Genomic DNA, 20,157 nt, shown 5'->3' with positions numbered 1-20,157 from the left:
ATCCTGGGTTGCCTCAAGAGAAGCATGACCAGCAGGTTGAGGGAGGTAATTCTACCCCTGTAGTCTGCTCTCGTGAGACCTCACCTGGAGTACTGCATCCAGCTCTGGGGCCCCCAACATAAGGACATCTAGCTGTGGAAGTAGGTCCTGAGGAGGGCCACAAAGATGATCAGAGGGCAGGAGCACCTCCCCTTTAAGGACAGGCTGAGAGTCTTGGGGCAGTTCAGCCCGGAGAGGAGAAGGCTCTGGGGGGACCTTATAGTGGCCTTCCAGTACCTGAAGGGGGACTACAGGAAAGCTGGGAAGGGACTTATTAGAAGGGCAGGTAGCGACAGGGCGAGGGGTAATGGCTTTAAATTGGAACAGAGTATATTTAGACTACGTATTAGGAAGAAATTCTTTACTGTGAGGGTGGTGAGACACTGGAACAGGTTGCCCAGCAAGGTTGTGGATGCCCCCTCCCTGGAAGCATTCAAGACCAGGCTGGATGGGGCTATGAGCAACATGGTCCAGTGGGAGGTGTCCCTGCCTATAGCGGGGGGCTGGAACTAGATCATCTTAAAGGTCCCTTCCAACTCAAACCATTCTATGATTCTATGAAAAAATAAAAATTAAAAAAAGAAAGAAAAAGAAAGAAAAGGTCAATAGAAAAATCTGACTCAAAATAGAATTAAGATTCTAAATCAAATACATACAGCAATGTATTACTTTAAGGAAAGTCTGGGATAATCATAGCAGGAAAACAAAAAGCTTTTATTTTAGAAAAAAGGTTTTGTTCTATAGACTCAAAGAAGATGAACCCTTGAACTACACTTCAAGAAAGAGTGACAGGATTTGAATACAGTGGAAATATGTAGGTCAAGAAGAAAAACAAACTTGAGTGTCAGTATAAATTCATGATAAATTCACAGCTTAGAACCCTTTATCTTGACAAAGTCAAATGCTATGATTGCCTTTCAAAGTCTCTGTCACACATGCTACCTTTTCATTCTATTATCTAGTTTAGCTTTAAAAAAAGAAGTTCCTAGGATTTAATTTTAAACAATAGGGAGATATGGGACACAACCTTTGTGCAACTGTTCATCAAATACTGTGAAATGCTCCGACAAGTTATGCAATCTTTTATATTGATACGCAGAGTAAGTGGAACCTTTAGGGCATTCAAACTCCAGAATTCCATAACTAAACACTTCGGCATTAATAAATTGATTGATTAAAAACTGAAAATATAAAGAAAAGCTAACTAAATTTTGGTGCATTTTAAAAGCAACAAAAAACAGGTAGAACTGTCTCTGAAAATCATAAAACTTCTCCAGTCATATACCTGAAAAAACTTAGGCAAAGAAGAAAGATTCACTACAAGGAATACATACTAGTAATCTGTGTGAAAATAAAATAAGCAATCACTCAGTTACACTTTTTAAAGATTCATCATACTCCAAGGCTAAATTCATACCTGCAATAATAATGATATCATAGCCACTTCTAAAAGCTTACAGTGCTGAAACTCCAGTTGTCACTTCACCTGGATCTACAGGCAGTGCTTAAATAGATTCATTTAAATCAGTATGATTGTTCTTTATATATTTATTTATTATTTTATTTTTTGCTAAAAAGGTATAAGAATTTTCAAAAGATAGCAAACATTTTTCTGATAGGACAGGGAAATTCTTTTCCTCCTTGCTTAATTCATAAATGTTTCTGGAGTACTACTGAAACTGTGTAACTGAAAAATTTATTCTAGAAACTTAAAAGCAAATCCTTACCAACTTTGCTGAGTATTTAGATTACATAACTATTCGTGGATTAAATGCAGTAATTATTTATTATGCAAACTGAAAATATTATTAAAAATACGTAATCAGTTCCCAGACAGGGCTTTCTTTTCAAGACCGATTCTTAAAGATGGAGAAAAAAAAACAGACTAGCTTTGCAATGTGCTTGTACAAGCAATAAAACCTGTGGACCAAAACAAAAATTCAGAATTTATGACTCCGTCCAGAAAAATAAGTTGCTCTTATTTATACTCACTCGTTGTGCTTTCTAGCAGCTTTCCCAAGTTCAAGTGATACCACATTAGATGGGAGAAATGTGACTTAAAGCCATACAAAGCCTAAAACATGCTGTACTGATTTTTATCCTAAAGCAGACCTGGAATTGTCTCATGGACATTCGCCTTCTGCAAAGGGAGGTAATACCGCATATGTAAGTATATCTGGTAAAATTAAACTCAGTTTCTTCAGTAATTTTTGCTCATCAAAAAATATTCTCGTCTGATTTCAAAACAAGTCAAAATCCCAAAGAAACCTTCCAACAATACAAGCTACTCCAAAGTACTTCTTAGATTTACCTCGCTGACAAGAAACAGTTCAGGTGCTGTAAAGCAATAGTCTCAGATGTTCGAATTATATGGTCAGGCTACAACTTTCAATTTCTTCCTAACTAAGAAAAAGTCTAGAAGTCCTTGAATTAGCAGGAATCATCACCTGAACTTAGCAAGAATCTGCTGGCACTTTCTAGAAGTCTGCCAGTATCTTCTAACATAGCAGAACAGAAGAAGCATATCTTCATTTATACTCTGTGAAATAATACTGATGTATTTGTGACATCCTGAGAACAACCTCAACATGTTTTGTTTATTATTAATAACTTGATGAAAGTCATTCTTCTCCTTCATATCATACGTATACAAAAGGCACCAAGAGGGGCAGGAAACAGCATCCTGTTTTATGTACTGATTCTTCATGTATGTCTTCCAATTATGATTGTGCCACAGCCACACTTGGTGATATTAAAACAAAGATCAGTAAGAAATTGAGGGAGTTCAAATCTATCCAGCTAATAGTTTATGTTGGTGTTTCACACATTTCTAAAGGTACTGACCTTGACCTAGAATTATAGTATCACTTCTTCCCATATTGTACAATATTCAGAATTCTATTCTATTTCAGTGTAATACTTTTGGTTAGTCCTCCTTTATGAAGTTATTTTCATAATACTCAAAATACACACGTATTTGGAATTCACAAAGAGGTAGCATAATAAAAAGCATTCTAGAGAAGCAGTTTCACCAAAGGAATTACTTCTGATTTCTTTCAGATTATAGCTATGCATCAGCAAGAAATTCTCTAAAACAGTTGCTTACTTATCAAGTTACTGGAATAGGCGAAATGCTCATACCATCTGCATATAAGCAAGCCTTTTGCAAAATATACCTTCTTGCTAGAACAAAATTTCCTAGTAGTCATCATTTTTAATTGTCAGCGGTTCTAAAGATACCATCAGGAGCCCTCACACAGCTCCAGATTGAATGCAGACATACACATGTGCACTTGTGACTCAATGCATTAAAGAAAAGGTAATTTAAAAAGATAGACTGAACTACAGCATAAACTTTCTGCCTGCACTTATCAGTTTATACGCCTCCTTCCTTTGAGAGTTGCTGACCCTAGGCTAACCCACTGCCAGAGTTAGTCCTCTATCAAACCACTGCCTCAAGAGAAATACACATCCCGTAAGTTAGCCACTGTTCATCAGCAGCTTTCAGCACTCACAGGTAAGGCCAGAAGGAGACTCCCGCACTCCCCTGCATACAGATAAAAGGAATTAAGAGAGCAGGCTCATGGTAGTCTAAAATAAACATCCATATAAACAAAAAGACTTCTTTCCATTTGTCCCAAGGAATTTTATCTGGAAAATAAAACCAAGCAGAGAATCTCTTTTCTAATAGAGAAGAATATACAAGAAGGTATAACCCACTGAGGAAACAGACTCCTTCTCAAAGATTACAGGTTGTAAAACTGCAGTGGGATGACTCTTCGGAGAAATAAGCAGAAACCAAGCACAATCTCCTAATGCACACCATTGCTGGTATGGACAGATATCGGGTACTAGTCCAGGAGCTGCTGCAGTCAGAAAAGCCTTCCTCACAGTCCAAGAGGTAGCTTCTGCCTCTTCTAATATTTTCCTCCAGAGTCATGGAAGTATGTTAAAGACAGAAAGGCCAAATTAAGAAGAAAATGAGATAGAAAAAAAGACTGCTAAGCAAATTTTGAAAACTTTTTATCATGGTCCTTCAAAGGGGACAGTTTTAAAGACACTGAGTCAACGTAGTGCCAGAGTTGTTTTTTTTGTTTGTTTTTTTTTTGTTGTTACTGAAAGCTTAAGTCAGATCCTTAAAAGTAAAATGCGACAGCAGAAAACGCTCTTTGCTGTTTTATTCCCCCCCAAAAAGAGAGGAGCTTCACAGACAGTTGATCAACATAGAAAGGTCTTCTAAGTAAGTAAAAATGAATTGTATTTTCTGTCCACAAGACTTCAGAAGGGTAAAAATCTTACACTGTACAATCAGAGTAAAATTCACATGCACACCAAACACAGTTTTGTAATGAGCCCACATAGAAAATGCAGGAAGAGGCTCTGGTAAACTGAGGTGAGGAGTCTAGTATGTAACACTGCAAATAGTTATTTTCCTTTTTCACACCTGAAAAACTGTTTAGAGTCTTGAGAACCACACTAGGCAGAAACTTTATCCAACTTTTACATTGTGTAATCCTACTCTGACATCTGAGTAGGGCTAAAATTCTTCACTTTGTTCCTACAGCATTGTGATTCAAGAACATTTGCCTGCAGTGAGGGTAAAATATGCTCTTTTCATGGGGCTGTATATTTATGTGTCAACTGACAGCCTTGGGAGGTGAGAGTAAACCTTGGAGCAGGTGTTTGATCTAGACTATGTGAGAGAACAAAAACCATTACATATGTCTAGGGATAATGCTGCCAAAAGAAAATAAAGCAAAAAGTACTAGCATCACTTACATTTTGTGAACATTCAAACCATCGAAATGATTTACTGGAATTTTTTATAGGAAGAAAACTGTAAACTTACAGTTCAAAAAAGACTACAAAGAAATCTGTAGTTTTAATTAACCAAGAAAACAAAGTATTTGACTATACCTTGCCAGTGAGCTTAGTTCATACATTCACTTCCCAATATATGTCTTTATCATTCTTGTTTCCCAATTCAGTCACTCATAGAACGCATGAAAATTGCAGAAAGTGATATCTGTTGGTGCTAAGTAAAGTCTGTCTGATTTACAACCCCCATTCAGCTACAAGAAAAGACAAAAGCAACTCCCCCACACTAATCCAGAATCTGTTCACATAACAAAAAAGTGAACAGTACCATCGTTGTCACGAATGAGTTTTGAGGTATATTTCAAATTAATAGTCACTCAGAAACCAAAGATGTGCTAGTGACTAGTGACTAAAATAGTTTCAACATGCAGCATAACCTCTAGCTTGTAAAAGGATAGCAGAAACTAATACCTCAAGTTTACCTTCTTTCTAGCTATCTTTTCTTTGTTTTACTGTAGCATGAAGTCTAATTGATGTGAAGTTGGCTAAAAAAAAAACAAATTAATGTAAATTATACTCATTATTTCAATTGAGGATTTTTCATTCCCATAAAATGCCAGCAGAACCGCCTCATAAACAATGTTTACCAGCAAGCAGTTAGTTAAGAAAGGACTCAGCTTGAAGGTTACCACTGTAAGCCATACGCCGCAGAGATGCACATAGAGTAAAGACTCCATTGCATGAATATCCAAACAGTGCTACTGTCACATCAGTGCTTTTAACTTTATATAAATTCGTAAGTCTCTACAACTAACAGGTTTCTTTTGGTAAGAGTAGCATGTTTTCAATACAATTGCAAATCAATTCCTTAAATTACTTCTTACAGTGAAATATTTGAATTTCAGGGAATCTCTGAAGCTTCTGCATTCACTTTCACGTGATTGTGTTTGAAAAAAGCAAACACAGCAACACTTCTGACAACATTCATTACATGCAATTCATTACAAATTCAAAAAAAGAAATCATCCCAAAAAAATAGCAAAACAAGTTTGACTAGTGTGTGTATATATATTCTGCCTCATTCAGCATGTGCAAAATTCAGTTCTTGAAGAAGATATTAGCAAAGCTGAGATGTACCAAAACTTGAAAATTTTCCATTTCCCTTACAAAATCCATACCACAAAAGGAAAGCAGAAAAATACCACTGTATGCTGAATTCAGCTGTATTGCATGAAAGCATAACCCTTGTAGGTTCACAAGGATCTTACTATGAACAGTCAGTACAGTTTAACAAAATGCATTTAGTGCTTTATTTTTATACGTACTTTTTATTTTTATATACTCAGCAATCATCAATGGCATCATGGCACAAAGAGCAATGGCATGAAGTTCAGCAAAGGAAGGTGCTGGATACAGGCAGAGACTGGGAGGCAAGCGGCTGGAGAGCAGCTTAGGAGAAAGGACCTGGGGCTGCTGGTAACAGCAGGCTCAGCATGAGCCAGTAGTGTGCCCTGGCAGTCAAGAGGGTAAACTGCATTTTGAAGTGGATTAAACATTGCACAGTCAGCTGGTCTTTTGTATTTGACTTTGTAATCTACGACCACTAAATACAGTCAAAAGCTAACAGGAGACCAGAGTTAGATTAAATATTTTATAGTTAGAAACACCCTATGTCACAGTAATCCTAAAACTCAAGGAAAAAAAAATTGTTTACAGAGTCAACATCTATGTTGGAGAGGCTATATTCAGCACGAATGAACTTAGTTTTCCAATTAATTCTGGTGCAGGACCTAGCTATCAGTGAAACAAAGAAAAAATTACTGTAGCATTTGGATGATGCACACAACAATGGAAATTTGAAAACTAAAACACTCTGATGACCGGACATTTACTGTTTAGCTAAAGAGACTGTCAAGATTATCAAAACTGCATTTTTTTCAGAAGATTTGCTATGGAAAAAAAAAGAACTAATAAACTCTAGCTTTGCATTTCTTACTGCCATTGTTCCAGAATAGTAAATTTTGCTTTCCTCCACCATCTTCCTCTAACAGCTAGAGAGGAGAAGTCCTGTGCTGTAGCTGGTCCCAAATTAGGCTCTTGCCAACTCATTGCTGAGATACAAGCACAAAGAATAAAGACAAGCTGCTTTTATTCCAGAAAGTCTAAGAAAACAGAAATCATGCGATCTTGTTTTCCCAAAAGATCGAAGTTAATAAGAAACCTTTATTAAATGGCCTCTGTAGCAAATTAAGGGCATTAGCTAGCTTGCAGGGCTTTTAAACATTTCAAAGATCCAGAGTATATTTCCTAAATGGATGACAGGCACACTACCTGGGCACTCAGAGGAAAGAATAAACACCAAAGGTTCTTCAAACAATGTGGCATTCTTTTTCACGTTAAACATGCCCTGCATATCAGAAACTGCATATGACCACACTGTATGGACAAACAATTTCCACTTAATTGTGAGGATAAGGACTTATGTCATAATTTCTTCCATCAAAGAATGTACCACTGAAAAGAATTCAACATTGCTGGTATCAGTTACAAGATCTCCTGCATTGCAATCAGGAACACAAGAGGTGGAATTATAAAGCTGTCATAGCTTTACTTATAGCTGTCAATAGTTTACTTATAGACAAAAATACCTTTTCAAAGTCTGTACACCAGAGGGCAAAAGGAGGTGGTATCCCTATACTTCAAGAATTAAGTAAATGCAATGTAGCATGGAAATGCCAGAGTAATTCATACTAGCTAGTCTGCAATCCAGTTGTAGTTAAACTGTGACACTGTAGACACACTACATATTAATTTAACCTGAGTTTCAGGAAAATCTAAGTAATATATACACATAAATTGAGCTGACTAGGAAGAAAATGTCTGAAAATATCTGTTAATGGAAATCTACAGAACGTAACAGTTAGCACTTGATAACAAAGATTATAAACAAACTATATAAAAATCTGAGAACCAGACTATACATATACACTTGTGTATATTTTCATCTATATATAGATACATGTATATAAATGTATCTATGTTTCTGTAAAATGATCTGCCTATACTTACTGAAGACATTCCATTTCCAGTTTCCTCATAAGGGACTGTAATAATATAAATGCTTTCTTCCATATAAACACAAATTGCTGAAATTTATATATTGCTAATCATGGAAAAGATGCAGGCCATGGCTCTGAAATACATTACATTCTTAACTGCAAAGTAATAAAATGTGCACATAATATTCTTTAGTAATCAAAAAGTAAAGCATGGTAATAACAAAGCCACATATTCCATGTTAACATTCTCCAATATACAACTTGGACATTAAGCATTTGCAATTTCATGAAAAGAAAAACCTCACGTATTTTCGAAAACTTGTGTTAAGGTCCTAAAATCCATATTTTTTAATTTGCATTAGTGTCCAACTTGAAAGGTGCATAGTGTTTAATAGGTTGCTTGACAGTCAAAGCAATTCCTACCTGTGCTGAGGAGAAATCTTAATAAAAGGTAGTACCAGGCAGAAGGTAGCGACTGCAACAAAGTCTTTCCACCAACTTCAAAAACATTTGGAATTAAGCATTACCAGAACTGGTGATTTTCCAAGCAATTTCATTTTTTTCCTGACTTATAAACAGATTTCATAACTTACAAATTGACTGTTAATAGTATGCTTATTTCAGAACCTGGGACACGAATGAATGAGCTTTCCTGCTTTTCCTATACTACTGTTTTCAGAGCAAGATATACATGATTTAAAGACGTTTTATGTTATTATTCTATTCCAGGAAAGGGTAGAGAAAGGAAGAAATAAAATGTTTTCAGGTAAACCAAAGAAACAAACAAAAAATAATCTTGTTTTCCTAATATACACTCTCTGACCTATTTGTAGATATAAATTACAACTATTTAAAGACAAAACAGACATAACAGAAGAAAATCCTCACATACTCCTTTTAAAGTAATTTTTAGTTGGATTTCACTTACACATGCTCTAAATCAACATTCAGCAGAGTCCATCAAACTGAGTGCACAATAACTGTGAGCTAGCCTGATCTGCCTACATTGCTTCTAAAATCATTCATTTAAAGTTTTGGTGCGGCTCTGCAGAATATGTCCTATAGCCATAGAGCTTAAGTAAGAACACGTGTAATGTGAAGAAGCCCTATGCACAGACCTACAAATAAACTAACCGTAGCATTGACTTTCTTAAGAAAGTGAGTTGTGATCTTTTAATGCTGGCTTGTTTTAACAAATTAAAGACTGACTTCATTAGAGACATTTAAGACAGATTAAAAAAAATACTGAGGAGAATATCTTCCGCTGTACTCAGCTAACTTGCTATATTGCCAAAAACCACCTGATTCCACATTACAAGTTCAACTTAATTATCACAGTGGTGCACTGGCTCTTTACTAAGTACTGTGAAAAACTAGAATAACTCACTTTGATTCGAGAATTCTGTATTTTGAAGAGGTCAGCTGTTTCTTTGCACCACAGCACCACAATCTTAGCAAGACCACAGATCTGCAATGCACCAGGCCTAAGAGTGTTCCCCATAAAATGTGACTGCACAGGAGCTACAGAACAATAGTCCAAATGAATCAGTTTCAAGGTATACACAATACAGACACAATCTTTGTTTCACAGCTTCGTGTGAAAATGAGTTTCACGTTATTGCTCCTGAGTTAATGCTGCCTATGGTAACTGTGTTGATTAGGAGAATTACAAGAGCACTTACACATATAGCAAGAAAATGCTTGTTCCTACATAAAACTCAAAATAAACAAAAGAAGTACAGATGATAATTTGTTGTGATAGTTTTAAAATGGCAAAGATGTGATAATTCTGTGACAAGAACAGGCTCATAATTATAACTAGAGGATAAAAGAACACACAACGCAACAGAGCTACTTCCAACACTGTATGTCTGTAGGTCACTCCAAAAGTAATGCCTCCTATTTCTTTCCACGGAAACTACAGCAGATATAAAAAACACAATAACACTATTTGTTGAAGGATATTCTTAGCTACAAAACACTATTCTGAGTGTGGTCATCACTATTAGCTATGCATTTTCGCCAGCGATGAACAAGAGCTTGCACGCTACGCTTGTTAAAATCTGCATCAGCAGAGGAAACCCACTGCTGCTGTCACCACTGCTGAAACGTACCACCTGCTGCCTCACTGTGCTCACATCCACTGTGTGGTCTCCATAACCTTTCAGCAAGCATCGATGAATGTCAATGGGTGCAAGTTTTTATCATAGAAACATTTAAGTTGAAAGAGACATTTAAAGGTCATCTAGTCCAAATTCTCCGCAATGGACAGGGACATCTAAGGCTAGGTCAGGTTGCTCAAAACCCCATCCACTCTGAGCCTGAATATCTCCAGGGAGGAAGCATGCATCACCTTCTGCACAGAGGAATTCAGTGACACACCATTGCTTCACATGCACTTCCATGTCAGACGCTATTTTATCAGACGCTCCCTCTGCTGCCATCTGTTGCACAGCAACAAACTGGAATGGAATATTGGTGGGAAGGTTCAAACTCTACTGCCATACCACCAACATCCCTGACATCGTGGGCCAATGTGAAAAAATAGGAGGCATTGCTTTTGGAGCAGTGCTCATAATATGCTGAAATGGCTCATGAGCATCACAAGGACTTACATACTACAAAACAATTTGCCACTGCTGAAATTCCTTGACAGCAGCCTTCATGGTATCTTCACAAAATCTGCTTGTATTGTGACCCATTGGGAAAACACATTTTCTTTAATGCTGACAAAAACAAAGTCTGAATAGAAGTTACTACAATGTCTTGATTCTTAAACCACACAAAACAAAAAATCAGCTTAACTTACAGAAAGTGTTAAATAGCAGCAAAGGGCTAATTATACCATACTAACTTCCTTTTGTCTGGTATAAAAGGAAATTTTCTTACTTTGCCTGGTTGAGTATAATAGCCTATGAATTACAAGATCAAAGCAGCAAACTGTATGTTTTCTAAAGTAAGAGTTTCCTTCACCAAGTTTTACACTTACTACAGCTAAAAGAGCTGTGTGAAGGGATCAGCACTAAACCCAAAGGACAGGCTGTGCACAGCAAGAAAGAGAGCAACTCCCTCGTGCTTTCTGCAGGTCACTACCAAGGACCATGTTAGCAGATCCACACCAGACCCTTAACAGGCAGCTCTGCTGCTACCAGTAATTAGCTTGGACAGCTCTGGCTCCAGGAGTAGCAGCAAGGCTACACCATAATGAGCTCAGCTGGGATTAGCAGGACAGGGCAGGGAACCAAGAGAGCTGAGGCATTCTGCATTGCGTATGTATCACAGAGATCAAACAAGGATGGCTGGCTAGGTTATCCCCTCACCACCTCATTCCAAAAATGAAGCACGGCAGTGTGTAAAATACAGGCTAATGAAGAGCGACACCTCCAACAGATGAGAGCCACATTAATTAACACAATCCCTAGATCACGGAATACAGTTTCTGTTAGTGCTAGCAAACTTGTAACTTGTCACTGATTTAAGAGGGAGAAAAGACCTGATGTTTTCCTTTCTGCTTTTGGCAGAAGATGGTTTTATCTTGGAATTTTGCAAGGAATTCCTTTTATGTGGCTTGCAAGGCACAACCTTCAGAAAAAAAAACAGCAGCATGTTTCTTAATGAAAACACCACTTAAGAAACAAACTCACTTTTCAATCAATAGCTTTTTGTGTTCCCTTTTGAAAAAAGACAGTTCTTTCCACACAGCAGCAGAATCCTCCTGACAAAGCTGGCAGGCGTCTGCACGCTGGTATCTGCCTTTACTGCTTGCAGACCTGTTTGTGAGTGAAAAGAGGTTGTTTGTTTTTAAATAACTACATGCTTTAGGACCTCCATAATCAAAAAAACATCCTTGCATTCACAGTATACAGATTCTTAACTACGGCATCTACTGAATACAAATCTTGATGGATGAATGGAGGCATACATTCTGTGAAGCATGACACCTTAAATGCATTATAATAAAGTTCATTAAGTAGTTTGAGACAGAAACCTTACTGGTATGGCAGCAAGGCTCTCAATTGAGAGCAGTATCATTTGTGTTTATTCTGTCAACATTCCTTATAATACTGATAGGTGAAAGCAAAAGGTGAAACCATCACCAATCTCTTGCAGAAAAAATGGGAGACACCAGCTCCTCAAATGCCCCTGAAAACCAGTCGGGAAGTTGTATTAATGCCCGCTCTAAGTCAGTTGTTGATCTACTGCCTAATTAAAAATAAGAAAACAACATGCTGTATTTAGAAGAAAAGAAGCAGCTGAAAATATTTTTCAATATTCCTTTCAGTAGAATATTTTTCATGTGTTTTAAAAATGAAAAAGATAGATAAAAATATTTTAAATATTCATTAATTGCAAACTCTCTTGCAATTTAAATTTCTATTGGGCATGGAGATAAATTCTCAGAGAATATCGTAACCTCATAGGGCCCCACCGTCTTTGCAGTCACCTATGTCAGTGAAAGTTGTATGTACACTGACAGGTGGATTAGGTCCCATCAGCTGCCATATAGATAACAAACTCTAGCCTACGAAGAATCAGAAAGAATGGAGTCCTCCATCACAGAGAGGATCTTAAGTACCACATAAATACCTGATACTGATTTCTTAATGTACAATTTACATCACACCAGCAATACAAAGCCTTTTGAGATGTCAAAATAATAATGCAAGGTGTAATGATTGACAGACTGCTTTTATTTATCTTAGCTACTGTCCCTTGTCAGCATATTAAAATTAAAAAAAAATAACAATCAAATCCCTTTCAGTATCATCATGCTTCATGAAATTCTGTTCTGATGATAAAAACTAGGAAACCAACCTAATTCTTAGCTCGACGTAACTATAAACAAGAAAATCAGATTAACGAATAAAGTTTATAATATAAAACTTTCCACAATATCAATTTTTCCTAAATACACTCCTGTCAGAACACAAGCTGATCTCATTTATTTTGAACAGAAACAGGGGTTGCTTTTCTCTCTCTCCTTTTTCAGTTTGCCTTTTTTTTTCTTTTTTCCCTTTCTCATCTATCCTCTTTTTTAACCATCAGAACTAGAATTCTCAGAGCTTCACTATATATGAAAATTTGAATTTACCACCTCTAGGCTGAATTTTTAATCCTTTCAGCCTTGCTCTCTCTGTGAACCATGAACGCTTACTTAGCTTATAGACACAGAAATAAACAACTATCATTGGTAGATTTTCAGCTTGCACTGACATGAAAAACAGAGAAGTCCAAGATAAAATTCACCCTTTATTCCTACATTAACAAGACCTTTCTTTTTCTAATTTAAACAAAACCACTAGTTATTTGTGCTTTTATATTTCAAAAGAATCTTCCAATGCATGTAGCAGACTTGAATCTTACTTTATTTTCATCCAGACTTTTTTTTTATTTTGAAAGGCAAACCATACCTAGGAAATGCCACAGTATTAAAAATGTACTCAAATGAGTCAAAGCATTAAGGATATGCTTAAGCATATATGAGGGACAGTTATAATTCACAGACCCTCTAAATGGCTACTATCGCCTTTGCAGCAGTTTCTGTGACTATTTTCTGTCTGGAGAGATATTTTAAAAGTCTATCTCAAGATGAATCAGGATTGCACTAATTAAATAAGAATTATTTCTAGTAAAACACATGCATATACAAAACTGCAGGTGCTTGCTAAAGTCCCACTATAGGAACTAGGACATCAGGACTCCCTTAAAGTAGGACCCAAAATCTGTACCTCAGCAGCGTTTGACAACTGAAGTGATAGAAATGTCTTCATATTTTCAAATGCAACTGTTTACCAACAATACTAACTCTGTGCTAAGGACTTCCAAAAACAAATTTCTCCATAAAATTTTGACAGTTCTGTGTAGAATTTAATGGTGAATTACACATAGAATTCACTATTTAAATTCTAATGTGCTAGTTTTCATATTTTCTTTTTTATCTGTTCATAAAGATATCTCACTGCAGCATTTTTGTAAAATGATCAGAAATATTTGATTTTGTCATTTACCATTCGAAAAAAATCCTGCTCTTCATGCACGTACTCTCTTTTCTGTTAAAGGGGATATTTTAGGATAATCTTCAGTTAATGCTTGAAGCACTAAATGTTTCACACAGAAGCTATTATTTCTTTGTTGTTTAATACAAAAAACTATTTTAAAAAACTGTTTGAAACATAAGGAGTAACTGTTCCATTATAGAAAATTCAAAACATGCACAGTCAACAAATTGATCAGCTGGGGAATTAGACAAGCCTAATAAGCAGCCCTAGCAGACCTCTGTCCAGTACTGACTCTGAATGAGATCCTAAACAAAATACGTCGAGGTGTCAGCTCAACACATTTTACTCTTGGTTACAACTGTAATTTTTGTCACATAGAGGTATGCCATGTACTCTGCTTTAACAAAGTCTTGATTACCACATAGCAGCTTCTTGCTTGAAATTAAATTCTCTTTTGAATGCCTACATAATAATTTTGTTCAGATTTCTAGTGTAAGGGAAATGTTTTTAATGAGCTATGTAACTTACCTGCTATCACCCTCTTCCCACTGCTTTAATTGCTCTTTTAGTGCTCTGTAGTTGGTCTGTAACATCTGCAGCCTTTCTTTGCGTATTTCATGGGCTGCTCTTAGCTCATCAGTTTCTTGAGTCTGAATAGCACCAAAAAGAAACAAAAACAGAGTTTGGCAAAATGCAAGAGAATTTCAGAGATCTAAAGAAGAAAAAAGTTCTACTTAATTAACTGTTAAAAGCCTAAGAAATCTAAACGTAAGTATCAGGAACCACAGTCTCTGAGGTCAAATACAGATTCACTATTTTTTAATGCTAATTTAAGAAAATTTGGCAAAACTTTTTTTGCACGTTGCTCAGAAATTTTAGAAAATTTACCATCAAAATATCAGTGTTCATCTTGCGAATGTATCAGTGTAATGTACCTAAAAATATGTAAATTGAAAAAAGATAGATGGCACTGTCATTCCCTCTGAATGACTTTTCTTTCTGTATGGAAAAGTAATCTTTGCATTTTTGAGGAAAAATACTAGCCACACTGAAATCCACATTAAAAAAAAACTCACTTTAAATGGTTTCCCCAATTTTTATTTTTTTTTATATAAATGTATATGAAACTGCAACACCCAGAATTTGGCCTATAACTATGTAACAAAAAAGGAAGATAAACAAAGCTTACATTAATTTTATTTAAAAAAACTTTTTTTTACAGAATGAAAAGATAAGATGCGCCTTGACTCATACAATGGGATAACATGACAGTTGGAAACAATAATTTAAAAATCATCAAAAAATCATGTTTCCATAAGTGACAATACGGAGCTCTGAAAAAAAGAAAAGAACATTAAGGAACGGACATTCTATAGTGTGAAGAAAGTTGAATTCTGGCCTATAGTAGTAAAGAATTTACTGGACATCATCCAGTAGTAAAATCTGCACTGACTGCTGCATTTTCTATTCAGTGAGTACTGTGCTTGCACATTGACTACAGAATAAGCTCCTTAAGACCTGTGTAAATCACAACACTTTATTTGTATGCACTATATGCATGCTTATATGCATATTATAAGCAAGGAAGGCTTTCAGTATTAGCCAATAAATAAAACAGACTGACAGCCAGAGTCCATATGCAATAAGAATTAAATCCCAATATAAAAAAAATGGCAAGGGTATCTAAGGAAGTACTAACTACAAGATACTTAGACTAAATACAGCTTCTGAAATAGAGCCCAATTTTCATGACACAGAAAAAGAGCTGAAAAAATATCAGCTCAAAGACATCACCTAAAATTTCTGATGCTACTATTTCTGTAATGAGATGGTTTGATATCGCTAGTGAAAATCAATTAAGTTTGGTAAGTAGTATCTTCAGTATAAAGCCTATTCAGTATAAAGTCTGTAAGTACAAAATATAAAAGAATATAAAATCTTCTTAATATAAAAGAAGATAATCAGTGTCAATGCGTTTTCTAAGGTGTAACCAAGAGCAGACCATGGCTTCTTCTATTCATAAATCGAAAATTTTCATTACTGTTTACCTGTTTTATTATCCATTCCCTTACAGTTATTCCCATATCAATTGCTCTGCTCTTGCCGACGAAGAAATTAGACAAATAATTGTCCTAATCACTCTGTTTTATTAAAGTATTAATCACTTCAGAACTTTAAATTTACTCTGTCATTTCCATTAGCTCAGTTAGTTCCATCTTTCTCTAATCGAATTACATTTTAATGTAATTGTATAATATATAAATAAATATAAATATATTTATATTATATATTATATTTATATATTATTATATATAATATATATATATATATTATTTATATATAAATATATAAATAATGTAATGTCTTTTACATAGTTTTCTATGTTGTGATGGAAATGGGATGGAGCAACCACCTCCAGCAGTGGATCTCCATGTTATTCTCCATCTCTCCACAGCCATGCTGTAACACTTGATGTCACACACTGACAGGTAAATCCAATCTGCAAGAGGAAGCACTCAACCACCACTGAAAGTCATCTTGTTATTATCACAACTAAGTTTAACAGTGTTCCTTCTCTCTCACATAGTCATGTATTAAGTCGGCCCTAGTCTACATATTTTGGTCCAATACTCTGCAAAACTTTCAAACTTTAATCAAAAAGATTGAGAAAATTTAAAGTGAAGTTCTCTTGCTGTTTTTGGTGACTTTCTTCAGAAAGTCCAGAATATCTTCTCTAGATTATGCCAGAGATCACAGCTTCCAACAACCAAACTCCTACTCACATCTTAAAGATAAAGATACACTTTGTGGGCACCAGCTTAAGTACCAGCTTGATAATATGTCACTCAAAATCCATCAAACACTCTTATTTGCTTTGACATTGTCTTTCCTCAAGAAAAGTGAAATCAAGGATGCTCTGTTACTTTTCAGTATGTCCTGGAGTGCAGAAATGAAGCAGATTCTGTATCAAAACTACGGACAATGAAGTTACAAGAACTTACGCAACTGTCCTGTTTATATTAGTATTAAGTGCAGTAAGAGTTAAAGTTCCCTGACTAGAATTGAGTCAGCTGATGAGAACCAGAGAGAACTGGAAAACCCTGGTATGGGACCTTGTCTTTTTCTGCTTCTTTGTATTACTGACTGGGGCATCAACTGTTCCTGTTGCTGAGAAAAAACATAAATAAAGCTATTCACTTTTTTTTTTTTTTAGGAAGTTAATATACAGAAAATACACAATACCAATAAAATTATTTTGATGCTATTCTGACATTATTTGTTGCCATACTGGCAATGGCCTCATTGAATTCTGTGTAGTGACACAAGAGATCTCAGTACACTGACCTGTGCCTCTGCGGCTTTCTCAGTCAATTAAAGTGAAACAACTTGGCTAGACAAATTAAAGGAGCTCATATTGTCAGTTTCAGGAGTAAATATAAGCTATACTCTTTAAGGACTTCATGGATTAGAAAAATGATGAATAGAGATCCCGTACTTCCAATAGATGTAGGTTGCTCTGAAAGTAATGCCTCCCCTTTATTTCCATGGAAACTACAGCAGATACAAAAAGCACACTAATACAATTTAATAGACCAAATTCTCAGCTACAAGGCACTGTTTTTTAACATAGGCACCAGTATGCATTTTTGTCAGCAATGAGCAAGAGCCTGCATGCCACGCTCATAAAAATCTGCACGGCAGTCCAGAATGTGGCTTGCCTTTCATGTCACTGTTGCCATTGCTGAAACACATCACCCACTGCCTCACTGTGTTCACATCCACTGCTTGGCCTCCAGAAATGTTCAGCAAGTGTCAGTGAATGTCAGTGGGTGCCATTTTTTCTACATGGAGAAATTCAGTGACACACCATTGCTTCAGATGCACTTCCATGTCAGACACCATTCTGTCAAGAGTGCCCCTCTGCTGCCATCTGTCACACAGCAACAAAATGTAACGTAATATTGGTGGGAAGGTTTAGCCTCTACTGCCATACCACCAACATCCATCCGTCTCTGACATCAAGGGTCAACAGAATAACATAGGAGGCATTACTTTCAGAGCAGCCCTCATAAAGTTTGCAGATTCCTAAGTTATGCAGCAGAGTTAAACAGAAGAAATGGCAAAGGCAGTAAGGTAAGAATCATAACTGATCTGTGTTACAAGGTCATGAACAGAGAATAACAATATTTTCTCTTCTATAATTGCTTAGAAAATCAGAGTGCTTCTCTTCATAGAATCACAGAATAGTAGCATGGCTTGGGTTGGAAGGCACCTCAAGGATCATCAAGCTCCAACCCCCCTGCCACAGGCAGGGCTGCAAACCTCCATATCTAATACTCGACTCTTCACTTCTCATTCCAGAAGAAACTCCCAAGCATTGTGGAACTTTGTATTACTCAGAACAACAATCATATACACTGATGTGCTAGCTTTTGCAGCAGAGGGTGGAGCAACTGTAGTACACACTGCTAGAATCATCTATAGGCATACTGTCAGGCCAACAAGGAGTGAAAAACACAATGCCTGGCAAAGGCAAGTTCTCAGGTACAGCTGATAGGACTGGCCTTAGATCTCCCAACAGAGAGAAACAATACAAAATTAATCTCCTGAGTCCCAAGAAACAAGAAGCAAGATAGACAGTAAGACCTACTTAAATCCAAATCATCGTTCCTATTCATATACTGTTCATGTGTTTAAGATTATAGGTTATATTCTCTCAAGTATACAGCATGACAAACTTCCACTTGTGCTAAAATACAATTCCTACTCACATTTTTTTGTAAAATTGACCTATCATATAGGAGCGCAAGGAAGAAAGTCAGGAATACGCCTTGCAGTACTCCCTGAATTTTTACACTTGACAGTAATCACAGCAAGTTCAATATAACCAGCACCACTTTAAGGAACATTACTGAAAATATCTCTCATGCCTCTGACCAACATGATCGGAGAAAAAAAAAAAAAAAAAAGAAAAGGAATAGAAGGAGAGAATGAATTGTAAACAATTGTGAATGTTTATGAAAATATGACTCAGAGTTTGGGTTTTGGTTTTGTTTAATTGCTTCAAGAAGCATTCAGAGGTGTAACAAGAAACCAGCAGGTCATTTTAAATGTTGTGGTCTTTTTCCTCAGGAAAACCAAACAAACAGACAAACAAACAAAAGCCTAGAAAATTGGAAATTGTAATATATGCTCAGTGAAGCTTTTCTACCAACTAGGTTTTTCTATTTTTATTTCTCTTCACAGCATCTGTTTGAACAACCTCTTCTGAGGCATAACTTTTAAGAGTAAAAGGGGTAATATCTGTTCCAAGTAACTGACTTCAGAATTTAAAATACTGGCTTCACTGTACAATAAAATATTTTCTTTGAGCTTCGTTTTACTTCTATATGAATATATGAATTTCCTGGAATGTATATTCTCAGAAACAAAATTTGAAAATGCATTTAAAAAGGATGGATTTTTGATAACATAGCTTGAAATTTAGGCTTTCATAGGACTGCAGGAGTATTAACACAAGACTCTTTGCAGTAAAGGAAAAAGGCAAACTAATGGAGAATGTTCTCTCACTCTAGAAGTCCAAAACAATATCTGCACTTCACAGTTTGTAAATGCTTGTTTATTTTTGGTATATCTTTATCTATGCAAGCTTATAACTAGATGATGTCTTTTTTTAGTGTTTTTTTTTTTTTTTAAATGTTCACCTTTAGCTTTAGGGTCTTCTCTAAGTTTTCAATCTTCCTTTCAGCTATTTTAAGCTTCCTTACCTCCTCTGACTTTCTAAAAGAGCTCTTTGGGGACAGAGACCTTGAACGTTTCACAGGTGGTTCCTGGAGAATAAAACAAGGACATGGTTGAACTAGTTGGAACACCGGATTATAAAAGACATGCAGAATTAAAGAAGAAGTAATTTTGAATACTAATAATGAATTATAAAAAAAAAAAAAAATCTGCATGGAATACCAGAGAAATAACAAGCAGAATTACCACAGCGCTACCACTAAAGGTTTCTCTGTGACTCGTTAATGAGAATATTCATTTACATTTACATTGTTTCTTTCAGAATAATGATGTCCCATTAGGGAAGACTAAAGGGTTATAGACTCAGAAATGCAAGAAATCTCATTACAAAGGAGGGGATAGAGGCTGGTCTAATTGCTCTATAAGGGTCCAAGGTTACACTTGATAGGACAACCAGAAACAAGAGGGAAAGGATTTTTTTCCCTTTGAAATAGTTTAAC

At 36.0% G+C, this 20,157-nt stretch overlaps 1 protein-coding gene across 5 annotated transcripts in view; it reads right to left on the bottom strand.

Moving 5' to 3' along the window:
* Nucleotides 1-20,157, bottom strand: part of CNTLN (centlein) — a 215,480-nt gene that overhangs the window by 91,902 nt on the left and 103,421 nt on the right. For 2 of the 5 annotated variants that reach the window (XM_021379767.1, XM_021379769.1), the window contains exons 10-12: nt 19,621-19,746; nt 14,444-14,565; nt 11,561-11,686 (exon numbers count right to left, since the gene is read on the bottom strand). In XM_021379767.1, the coding sequence (XP_021235442.1) occupies nt 11,561-11,686; nt 14,444-14,565; nt 19,621-19,746 (374 nt within the window). The remainder of the gene's footprint in view (nt 1-11,560; nt 11,687-14,443; nt 14,566-19,620; nt 19,747-20,157) is intronic. The other 3 variants (XM_021379766.1, XM_021379770.1, XM_021379768.1) reach the window with 2 other exon arrangements.

The sequence above is a fragment of the Numida meleagris genome, chromosome Z, assembly GCF_002078875.1.
Source record: "Numida meleagris isolate 19003 breed g44 Domestic line chromosome Z, NumMel1.0, whole genome shotgun sequence".
Classification (NCBI taxonomy): Eukaryota; Metazoa; Chordata; class Aves; order Galliformes; family Numididae; genus Numida; species Numida meleagris.
This window is presented reverse-complemented; position numbering and strand designations above follow the sequence as displayed.